The following is a 12,236-nucleotide window of genomic DNA, read 5'->3' as shown; positions in this document are numbered from 1 at the left end:
GCAGCATACTGACAATGAAGGAAAAGACAAGCGTCTGCTTCTTCATGGTTGCACTCCATCATGGTTGCACTCTGGTACCAAGCGAGCACTCATTTGCCCATTGTCATCTGTCAACTCGTGACACTCCCCATCATGAGCAACAAACACGCATTCTTCAGGCATGCAGATGGTTTGTTCTGCCAAGTCTGAAAAAGGAACCTGATAAGCTCTGATTTGTTGTCACCACATGCAAGAAATGTTTTCCATTGGTGAGGTACTTGCTGGTCTCCACTGTATATTTTGGTGATTAAGCTTCCAGCAACGGAGCGTCTCCCTCTCTCAGCATTCTTGATGCTATCTTTCCTGTAAGTATCAACAACAAAGTGGATAACATTACTATGGACACCGAGGGCCAACTCAACCAGTTGTTTCAGAAGGTGATCAGCTAGCTTGCCAAATGTTGAAGGAATACTTCTCAAGGACAGTTCTTGCACCATAGCCATGCCGTCTACAATCCAGATGGTCCCTGGCAGAATGTCAACTTGGGGAGATGGTTGTACTTGCGATTCAATGTAGTGCAGCAAGGATGATTTTGTTGTATTGTTAAGTGATCCATCTGGATGTGCAAGTGAGAGAGGAAGAGGGCCCAAGTTGTATGTCAGCATGTTACGGACATCAAGCTTCCGTACATTAGCAATGATCACTTGTCTGTGGAACATTCTGTCAGCCTTTCCACTTCCTTTCCTTTGATTTTAGACTGAGTTGACTTATTCATTGACTGGAAAGTCTTTGTTTTCTCCTTCTTTAGCGGCTTGAACATATCTTCACTGCCCTGGAGACGATGTTTGCAGTATGTGATGAAAGCTGCATCTCCCTTCTCCCACGCAATGATGTAAGCCTCAGTTACATCCTTGGAAGCAACACATCCAGATGCTATGTGGACCAATTGGTCTTGGATGTCCTCAAAGGGATTAATGGTAGACTCAAGGACAGATATAACCTTGCAGACATCCTCTTCATCCCTCTTTATTCATGACTGCTGCAAGTCCTTGCGACCCCTTGTCATCTGGTCTTTTCCTGCCATCTCCTGGAAATAGCGGCTCTTTCGGGCTGTGACAAAATCCATCTTGAGACAGCTCCTTTGCGAGTTGAGAATCCCACTATGCCTCCTTTTGTTTTTGTTTCTCGGTTGCAGGTCTGCTCTATGGCTTGATCACATGCTACTTGATCAGCCTGCCTCTGTACAGCAAAATGACCTTTCATGAACTCTTGGTGGACAGCAGGATGAGATGATGGGAGGTCACACATCTCAAGCCAATAGGCTGGCAGGTAACGGGCATAGTTCATGTGATCGTAGGCAAACAACCATGGAATAAATGACCTCATCGCTGAGAGATGCAAGTCCCACTTCCCTTCTCTGGTTGCTCTGAGGAACAGTAGCATCACTTCTACCATCTCAATGTAAGAAGACCATACATTGAATGTTGGATTATTCACCCGACTGTTGACAAACTCATCATACATTGTAGTCATCTTCTGAAATTCATCTGACGATACAAGTTCTGTGAAAGCCTCTTTTGGAAAGGATGCATTCAGTTTGCTCATCAATGTTTGTGCTTGGTGTTTATCCTCTTCTGTAAGGGATTCAAGGAAGCTCTGCCAGCGGACGCGTTCCATTGCTTCCACCACACACTTGTGCATGCGGACACTTCGATTGTAGTGATGCCCGTTCATTGCGCCATTCAAAGATCCCAGTGCCACGATCCCTGCTTCTATCATCAAGTTCTCAAGACCTGCATCTCTGAATCGTTTACCGATACAAGCTAACATGGTTAAAGAAGTGTGAAAGGCACCAAGACGGAAAACTATCCGATCAGAAAATCTCTCATTACTCCATCTGATCTGCTGTGCTTTAGAGTATACGGCTTGATCAATCACTACAACCACCTGTTCTTGCTTCAAGGCATGGGCAATTTCAAGAGACTTCTCAAGAACGGTGAAGACAGTGTCATACTCAGTTGGACTGGCATCTATAATTGGTAGATAGCTGATGTTACACATTCCTGGAATATCATTCTGTAGAAGAGTGTTGCAGCCTGTCCATCCAGGGAAGATCCTCTCAGATGAATCCACCAATTTCATCACACGAAGAGCCAGGTCAAGTATTCTTGCAGAACTTTGGACTGATCGATAATGTCTGTCCACAAGATCAACCTTATTGCCGTAAGCTTTTGGTCCAATTTTTTTGCTCCCAAGATATTTCTTGATGTTAGGAGATGGCGGCTGGACAAATCGTCGTCTATCTCTTGCACTGGGCACAGGCTGCGATGACTGGGTTGATTCACAGGTGGTAGATGGGCTCCACTGAAGAAGAATGCCATTCGTATTGTGTGTGGTTCCCTTTCCACTGATTGTTTCTTCCCCGAAATCATTGTTGTCCCATACAAACGTGGTGAAGGTTGTTTGAGCCTCAGCTGGAAGTAGGCCAATCCCCTGTTCTATCTGCCTCTTTGCCAATGTAGTGCCATGTTCTAAGGTAAATGAATTTGATGAACGGAAGTACACAAAAATGCTGGAGAAACTCAGCGGGTGCAGCAGCATCTATGGAGCGAAGGAAATAGGCGACGTTTCGGGCCGAAACCCTTCTTCAGACTGATGGGGGGTGGGGGGGAGAAGGAAGGAAAAAGGGAGGAGGAGGAGCCCGAGGGCGGGGGGATGGGAGGAGACAGCTCGAGGGTTAAGGAAGGGGAGGAGACAGCAAGGGCTAGCAAAACTGGGAGAATTCAACGTTCATGCCATCCGGACGCAAGCAACCCAGGCGGAATATGAGGTGCTGTTCCTCCAATTTCCGGTGTTGCTCACTCTGGCAATGGAGGAGACCCAGGACAGAGAGGTCGGATTGGGAATGGGAGGGGGAGTTGAAGTGCTGAGCCACCGGGAGTTCAGGTAGGTTATTGCGGACTGAGCGGAGGTGTTCGGCGAAACGATCGCCCAACCTCCGCTTAGTCTCCCCGATGTAAATCAGCTGACATCTAGAGCAGCGGATGCAGTAGATGAGGTTGGAGGAGATACAGGTGAACCTTTGTCGCACCTGGAACGACTGCTTGGATCCTTGAATGGAGTCGAGGGGGGTAGGTGAAGGGACTGGTGTTGCATTTCTTGCGGTTGCAACGGAAAGTGCCCGGGGAGGGGGTGGTACGGGAGGGAAGGGAAGAATTGACAAGGGAGTTGCGGAGGGAGCGGTCTTTGCGGAAGGCAGACATAGGGGGAGATGGGAAGGTGTGGCGAGTGGTGGGGTCACGTTGGAGGTGGCGGAAATGGCGGAGGATTATTTGTTGTATTTGCCGGCTGGTGGGGTGAAAGGTGAGGACTAGGGGGACTCTGCCCTTGTTGCGAGTGCGGGGATGGGGAGAGAGAGCAGTGTTGCGGGGTATGGATGAGACCCTGGTGCGAGCCTCATCTATGGTGGCGGAGGGGAATGCCCGTTCCCTGAAGAACAAGGACATTTCCGACATTTTCCACACCAGGGCATCGGAAATGTCCTTGTTCTTCAGGGAACGGGGATTCCCCTCCGCCACCATAGATGAGGCTCGCACCAGGGTCTCATCCATACCCCGCAACACTGCTCTCTCTCCCCATCCCCGCGATGTGTAGCTTGGGAAAGTGTTAAAGCCCTGTCCCACTGTACGAGTTCATTCAAAGAGTTCTCCCGAGTTTGCCCTGATTCGAACTAGGAGATTTACGGTAATGACCGCTCGTCGGTACTCGAGGCTCTCGTGGTCATTTTTCACATGTTGAAAAATCTTCACGAGTCTTCCCGAGCTTACCTGCCATTAGCGAGTCTTCCCGAGTACCTGCCGTTAGCGTTACGAGCCGCTAAGAGACGTCCCCGAGCTCCGACGTACCCGCTACGTTCATTCTCCGTGCTTACCACGAGTTTGATTTTTTTTAAAAACTCGGGAGAGCTCTTGAATGAACTCGCATCGTGGGGCAGGGCCATTAGAAATAGAAATCTACGGCCACCACCTTACTCCTCTTGCGATCCCCGAGCTTCAGATGCACGATGTGTAGCTTGTGAACGGAATAGACAATCAAATTCTGTAGTACAGGATTCTTTAAACCCGACCGCTCCATTAATAATAGATAGTCCGAGATTTCACAGTACCAGAAGCCAAATGAAAAAGAAAACTCAAGTAGTTACGGACAAAGAAGGTAGAGGAAGGATATAGAAACCAGGGTATTCTTGCGAGCTTAAACCTAGACGAGTTGAACGAGTAGCGAGAGAAGAGAAGTCATTTAGAAAGTACCGTGAACCCCCATGTGAGGGGGAAGATACATCTGGGGATGAGACAACAAAGAAACTGACATAGATCTTGATATGGCAGAAAGTACAAAATTTAAACAAACAACCTGTAGACGGTTCCCTGTTAGGGAAATGCCTAATCCTTCTTTTGATCCGGCCAATGCAGTGAGTGCAAATAATCCCCATGCAATAAGAGTCTATACGCCATGGAAGCCCAACGAGATGATGGCCATTTTGTCAAATACCCGATCGTAGAAAATCACCTAAGAACTACAATGCGTGTATATCACACAGAATCCCGAGATTTATGGGCTGTGATCCAGCAGATAATTACCCCAAGCGAACACACCAGGTTCCTAACAATTCTAGGACATCCGCCGCACGAAGTTCTAGCAAATATAAAGCGGACAATAGTGCAAGAGAAGAAGATGTTTTAATGGCCCTTGCGAACACTAATCAAAAGCCGATTGACAGCCAGAATCCTAGATATGACCAAAAAAGGGAGTGGGAGGAATGAAGAGCTGGGAGCCTTCTTTAAACCACATGAAGGACAGGATTGGGAGGTGGAAGTGTTGGCACTAGTTGAGGGAAAAGAGGGAGCTGCCAAATATACCAAAGTACCAGCACAATTATGGAAAAGAACTGCAGGAGTTGCTCCTCACATTACTCTAAAGGTGAACTACCCAGCAAGAGCCAAATACCTAGGAACGATGGTATGAAAGGCAATCACCATGGCAGACCCCAATAATTACCACAAGCAAAATTTGTCTAATCAATAAGTTGTTGAATTTTATCAGGCCCCAAAGACAGTTGTTACCCGCTTACATCATCATCTAGGGAGTGAGGTATGCGAGTATGTGGACCCTCAAGTGTGGGCGGAGGACATAGCTCAGGTAGGATGCGTGAACATCAGTCCCATCCAAGTCGCACTCCAGAAAGGGGTAACACTTACTTCAATACAACAATATCCACTAAAATTATAGGCCATTGGCAGCATTGACAAATTAATTTGGGGTTTGCTGGAACGGAATACTGGTGAAGTGCCAATCGATTTGTAACACCCCTATTCTTGCCATTCCAAAACCAGGAAAGGAGGGCCAATATAGACTTGTGCAAGATCTGAGAGAAATCAACTTGTGTTGTGGAACCGCTCCATGCCCTTGTGCCAAACCCTGCCCATATCCTAGCCCAAATACCGGCTGAAGCAAAAATCTTTTCAATAGTCGACTTGCAACATGCATTTTTTTCTCTGCCTCTTCACGAAGACAGCCAATATTGGTTTGCTTTCACATATAGGGGCCAACAATACACCTGGACCAGATTGCCTCAAGGGTTTATCAATTTGCCTACTTTATTTTCCAGGTGTCTACAAGACCAATTAAGTACTTTAAAATTCAAAATGAATTCAACATTAATGCAGTATGTCGATGATTTATTAGTGGCCAGCAAAAACAAATCCAGTAATCGAAAAGATACTGCACAACTACTAAACCATCTAGCTGATTTAGGATATGTAGTCTCCCAGTCAAAAGTACTGATGGCCCAGGAGAAAGTAAAATTTTTAGGGATTATAATTTCGGCAACCAAAAGCAGTATCAAGAAAAGCAGACTTGAACCCATCTGTGAATTCCCAATTCCAAAAGAAGCAAAACAAATGAGGCAATGGCTTGGCATGGTCAATTATTGTAGACCTTGGATCCCTAACACAGCTCTGGAAACCAAGGAGCTAACAGCCTATACCAGCAAGGAGGGTGAATTTAAATTAACAAAGAAAGCACAAGAGGCCTTTGAAAACTTAAAAAGATCACCGATGCAAACCCCGGCGTTGGGAAGACCATTATACGATCGACCTTTCCAGCTCTATTGCACCATTTTATCTGAATGTGCAACTTCGGTTCTGACTCAAAAACATGGGGATAGACATAGACCAGTCGCTTATTACTCCTCTAAATTAGATCTGGTAGCCAGGGGACATCCACTTTGCCCTCAAATTTTAACTGCAATATATAATAGAAACATAGAAAATAGGTGCAGGAGTAGGCCATTCGGCCCTTCGAGCCTGCACCGCCATTCAATATGATCATGGCTGATCATCCAACTCAGTATCCCCTACCTGCCTTCTCTCCATACCCCCTGATCCCTCTAGCCACAAGGGCCACATCTACCTCCCTCTTAAATATAGCCAATGTTTACAATCAACTGCTAATTTGACCCTCCAGCATGAGATTGCATTATACAGCTCACATTCATTATAGGCATTGTTGGGGCAGCTTCAAACCCAGCACTTAACAATGGCCCGCCAAAATCAGTATGAGATCTATCTTTTGAACAACCCAAAACTTAAATTCAGTCATTGTACATTGATTAACCCAGCTTCTTGTTTCACCCCCAGAAGAGCAATCTGAAGCAGGACATGACTGTCTATTTGTCATAGAGGAGGAAACATCTGTAAGAGAGGACTTGAGGGATGCACCCATAGAGGACTCTGACATAATATGTGGATGGGAGCTCATTTATTGGCCAGTGGGGTGAGAGATTGTCTGGGTATGCAATTGTTGGCCAAGCAGAGGCAATGATCGAACCCGCGTTGGTTTAGGTATCGTATAGGGGAATTTGCTGTTTGTTACAAAAATAAAGTTTAGTTGGTCCAGTGCTTGAACCAGTGTTTTTTACTGAACTAGACTAAGGGGGGGGGGGGGGGGGGGGGTTAAGCTTTGGGATTGTATTTACAATATTGCAGTACAAAAGTTACAACCCACTCCGGATTATTAGCTGTCCCATGATATTGCTTGTCAGGGACCTTTGGGCACATCGCTAGCTGCAGCCCTTATTGCTTTTCTCTGGAATACCAGAGATTATGGAGCGACCTGATAGAAGTACAGGTATATAAAATAATAAGAAGCATGGATAGGGTAGACTTGTCAGAATTGTTTATCCCAGGATGGGAGGGCATTGCTTTAAGATGAGAGGAGCAAAGTCAGGATGACTAGTGCCTGGAAGGCATTGAATTTGAATTTGATTCCTTTATTGTCATTCAGACCTTTCGGTCTGAACGAAATTACGTTGCCTGCAGTCATACACAGTAACAATAAATAACAAAACATACAATAAACACAAATTAACATCCACCACAGTGAGTTCACCAAGCACCTCCTCACTGTGATGGAGGCAAAAGTCTTAGTCTCTGTCTCTTCCCTCCTTGTTCTCCCTCTGCGCTGAGGCGATCGATCCAGGCCGAAGATGCCGCTCTCCAGTCCAGCGGACCTCCGTGGTGATGTCGCCACTGCCGAAAGTCGGAACGCCGTCTCCGTTCCGAGTCCCGCTGCATCAGCTCCGAGTCACGCAGCCACAGCTCCGAGTCCCGCAGCCTCAGCTCCGAGTCCCGCTGCAACAGCTCCGAGTCCCGCAGCCACAGCTCCGAGCCCCTCTGCATCAGCTCCGAGCCCCGCTGCAACAGCTCCGAGTCCCGCTGCCCCAGCTCCGAGTCCCGCAGCCTCAGCTCCGGGCCGCTGCATCAGCTCCGAGTCCCGCTGCAACAGCTCCGAGTCCCGCTGCCCCAGCTCTGAGCCCCGCAGCTCCGAGCCCCGCAGCCCCAGCTCCGGGCCGCTGCATCAGCTCCGAGTCCCGCAGCCCCAGCTCCGGGCCGCTGCATCAGCTCCGAGTCCCGCTGCCACAGCTCCGAGTCCCGCAGTCTCAGCTCCGGGCCGCTGCCGAAAGCTGGAACGCCGCATCAGCGAGTCGGGCCACCGCTGCCAGGGTAGTGATTGCACTTGGTCAACTGCACTTCCGTCTTTTTTTTCCTCCCAATCTTTTCACTTGAAACCTGATGTGAAAGATGGCACTGCTTCAATGTCAAGTTTATACATCAATTGTGTTTCTAAAATGTGGCTTTTTTTTAAACCATTGCTGTGTTGCCTGAATAACAAATATATTTTCAATATGGTGACCACTGTTAGAAAAGTTAGAGCTTAACTTATTTATTTTCCAAACAAAAGCATTGAAGCACTGCTATGTAGTTTGAAGATAATTCACGTTGTTAAATAGTTGAATTGTTTTGTGACAAATGACTGTTTTTTTCCATTCATTCGAGAAAGCTTTTATTTTTCTTCATTTACTTTTGTTTAAACATTTTTGTATTGTGAATTTGTGTGCAATTTCTTCTTTCATTTATTATTTCTCGGATAAATTTTTTTTGAAAGATTGTAACTTTGAAATGTAGGACATCTTAATATTACATTTGTTCACATCAAATTTAAAATCATTTGCTTGTGTTAGTCTCAGAATATATCCAATGGACCTTTTGTTAGTGTCGAAAGTTGGAGTTAACTCATTTCTGAATATCCAAAAAGGTGCAAGCTTAATATAAGGCTGGAATGTTGCTTAGAAAGAACTTTGGAAGAGAAGTAATTTTACATTTTCTTGAAATATTGCATTTGTCATTTCTGATCAAATTCCTCATGTAGTTCAAAAAAATTAATTAAGGCAATGTTGCTTTGAGGCAAATTCTGTGTGAATATTTTAATTTTTTAAGTGCTTTCAGATTTCTTCCTGCTATTGGTGGTGCTGTGTTGATTGAAATGTATCAATATAATTACAATAGGGGTTATATCAGCCTATTTGAACAAAAACAATTATTAGTATGAATGGACGTCCATTTATCTTTTATCTGTGCAAATGTTGATACTGACATTTTTTGTATTCATTTATTTTAATCTATTTCAATTACTAAATAGTATACAATTTGCAGAGATTCCAAATATCTTTAGAGAAATTTTGTTTTTTAATATCTACAGGCAGCAAGAATTATAGCAAAGCTGGCTGCTTGGGGCCGTGAATTGATGGAAGGAAGTGATCTGAACTATTATTTCAATTGGATTAAAACTCAGTTGAGTTCCCAGGTAACCTTTTTTTAAAAATCTGCATTTCAATTAAACCATTTTCGGAATAATATCTATGATGTGAGCAGCAGAAAGGCCAGTGTAATTATACTCAGAATTTAAAGATGCTTAAGTAAGTGGACCGAGTGACAACGCTGCTATAAGATACTACTGATACAATCAGAGAATTAGATGGCATTGAATTGAATTTTATTTTTGTCATTCAGACCTTTCGGTCTGAACGAAATGTTGTTGCCTAAGCATAAGGCTTATACAGATTCTGCAGAGTATAACATTCTTAACCATTGTAGGATAATTTCATATTTCATTAAGCTTATCTTGTTCTGTCTTTGACAGTAATAGATTCGTAATATTCCGGAGTATGGTAAAATGTTATATTTGGAGGTCAGAAATGACCATGTTTAACTTGAGTAAAGGAAATTGCAGTAGATTGGGGATATGGTTGGTTAAACTGGTCAGGTCCAATAGACTAGCAGGAAAGGAGTGGTAATTCAGCAAGCCTTCCAAAAATTAATCTCAGTAAAGCAGATAGATTGTAAGGGAGAGATCAACCAATCATGGCAGAAAGTTAAGGAAATTGAAGGAGAAATCACGAAAAGGAGACAAAAGTTAGAAATAGATCTAAAGATTGTGATAAATTCAGAATAGAGCAAAGAAATGGAATAAATGGCATTGTGAAAGAAAATATATTGAAGACAAACTGGCAAGGAATATAAAAATGGACAAGAAAAGTTTCTTTAAGTATACAAAAGAGAAGTCCAAATGAACATTGTCCCTTTAGAGAATGAGGCTGGGCAAATTGTTAGGGGAAGAAAGGATTTGTCTTATTGTAGAAAATACTGTCACCAATCCCATTAATACTGAGTAATATTGGAGAGGAATTAAATATGATCATTAGTGAATTGTTATTCAGGTTTGAAGGCTGATTAAGCCAATGGCTTGCATTCTGAGATCTTAAAAAACTAGTCAACAAAAGTGCTTCATTTAAGATTTTTCTGAAATTGTTGATTCTAGAAAACTGATTTATTCAAAATGCAAGACAAAAACGTAGGACAATTGTTGGATAAATGTTAAATTTGCAGTATCTAATATGAAAGCTTATATTTGGAAAATTAATTGGTCTAATCCATTGTCAAGGATTTACTTAATGCGCAGATGTAAAGGCTAAGTCATGCCTTGCAAATCTAATTTCATTTTTTTTTAAAAAAGGGATGTTTATGGATTAACTTTGTATGAACTTGTAGAAAGCATTATTATTAGCTAAAGCATTAAAGCTTTAGATTAATAGCTAAAGCTGAACACAATTATTAAACTGGTTCAGAAAGTGGCTGCACAGAGAAGACAGAATGGTATGATGAGCAAGTAGTTTAATTGGCAGATTGTAATTAATGTGCAAGAGTTTGTGAGGTCGAAACATTTTACTAGCCAAACAAGGCAATAATCAAAGTTAAATATCTAAATTGAATAGCATCACACAGAGTAGATTGACCTATCGATGGGAATTAATTTTGATAAAGATGTAATAGCTACTTTCGTCTTAAAAGCATGGAACAAAGTGCTTCATTTGCAGCCAAAGGCTATAACAGCAGAGGTCCAAACAATTATGGGTGACTATAATTAAAATATAGGTAAAATATAAAAATTTGAATGGGGATGGCATACAAGCCTTGTATCTAAAGATAGAAAAACGAGGAAGTAGAAGTGATGCACAACTTCACAACCCTTGGTTAATCATAGTCTACTACTGTGAGTAGTTAAGTTTGCCTTTGTTTAAGAAAAAATACATTCATCTTGGAGATAATTGACCAGAGTAGACCAAAGGTTATTTGTGTGGAGAGATTATGAAAATGGGGTTAGACACAAAATGCTGGAGTAACTCAGTGGGTTAGGCAGCATCTCTGGAGAGAAGGAAAGATTTACATTTTGGGTCTAGAGATGCTGCCTAGGGCTCTGCTTCCTCGAATGGAGGATTAGAAAATTATTTTGTTTACTGATCAGGTTTTAAGAGGATCTGATAAGGTAGCTGAGAGAGAAATTATTTCCACTGGTTGCAGATTACAAATTAGAGCCAGGCTTTTCAGAAGTGGAGCAGGGATCTGTTCGTTCGTAAAATATGGAAATAGGAGTTTGAAACTACCTGGCAGACAGCAAATGCTAATGGGGTTATCAGCAAATGTTTTGTTAAATAGCACGTGAAGATAAATTATCTCCTACTATAATCTACTCTTTCCTGCATTACTAATTTTTTTGACATATCTTTTCTACACAGGGTGAATGGTTTTCTGCTTTCAGGTCTTCTGCTTCTAGTGATCTTTTTGAAAAATAATAGTTTCCTCTTCAATCTTTTGTCAGCAAATACAGTGTTTCTTTCTCTCAACCAGTCATTTTCCTCCCCCCTTTGTTCCCAATTCATTTATTTTAACGCCATCACTGATTAACATGTCTTCACCATCTTCTCCCCACTGAAACTATAATAGCATGTCAGTCGGCCTTTTTTTAATTTCAAATTTCCAGCATCTGCAGTCTTTTGCTTTTTGGTTAATTAATTTGTGTGCTTTATGATATTTAGTATTTTTAATTAATTTTTTGTAGTCTTTCCATAGTATGATTTGTGAATATATTTTTTTAAATTTAAGTGTCAGATGTTTTTACAAACATTATAACTTTGAAAATGTTGTCACCTGCTAAATCTATGGGTAAGGTCAGGGCCGGATTTAGATGAAGAGAGGCCCTAAGCTGTTCCACTTGTGAGGCCCCTCCCAATCCCCCACCCCCACGACTAGAGGAAGATGGTCCACCAGATTGACCACCGATTTGCAGCCAAGCGTGGCCAATGAGATAAGGGGCTGGAAAGCCGCGCTTTTTATTTATTTATTTATTTACTGCCAGGGCTAGTGTCGAGTTATTGGCTTAAAACACTATTATTCTGAAATGGAGGGCAAGGAAAATTACTGGAGAGTTTTTTAGAGACTACAGTGCGTTGTGTTTTCTCTGTTGTCAGCCGGGCAACCTTGGCAGCTTTTTAAGTTGCCAAATGACAGTTTAGGTGCCCATTT

At 42.9% G+C, this 12,236-nt stretch overlaps 1 protein-coding gene across 1 annotated transcript in view; it reads left to right on the top strand.

Annotated features, from left to right (window-relative positions):
- Positions 1-12,236, top strand: part of atp6v1h (ATPase H+ transporting V1 subunit H) — a 94,674-nt gene that overhangs the window by 42,622 nt on the left and 39,816 nt on the right. Inside the window, exon 6 of the mRNA XM_033019726.1 lies at positions 9,076-9,180. Coding sequence (XP_032875617.1) covers positions 9,076-9,180 — 105 coding nt within the window. The remainder of the gene's footprint in view (positions 1-9,075; positions 9,181-12,236) is intronic.

The sequence above is a fragment of the Amblyraja radiata genome, chromosome 4 (assembly GCF_010909765.2).
Source record: "Amblyraja radiata isolate CabotCenter1 chromosome 4, sAmbRad1.1.pri, whole genome shotgun sequence".
NCBI lineage: Eukaryota > Metazoa > Chordata > Chondrichthyes > Rajiformes > Rajidae > Amblyraja > Amblyraja radiata.
Note: the sequence above shows the minus strand (reverse complement) of the source record. Positions and strands in the feature narration are given on the sequence as shown.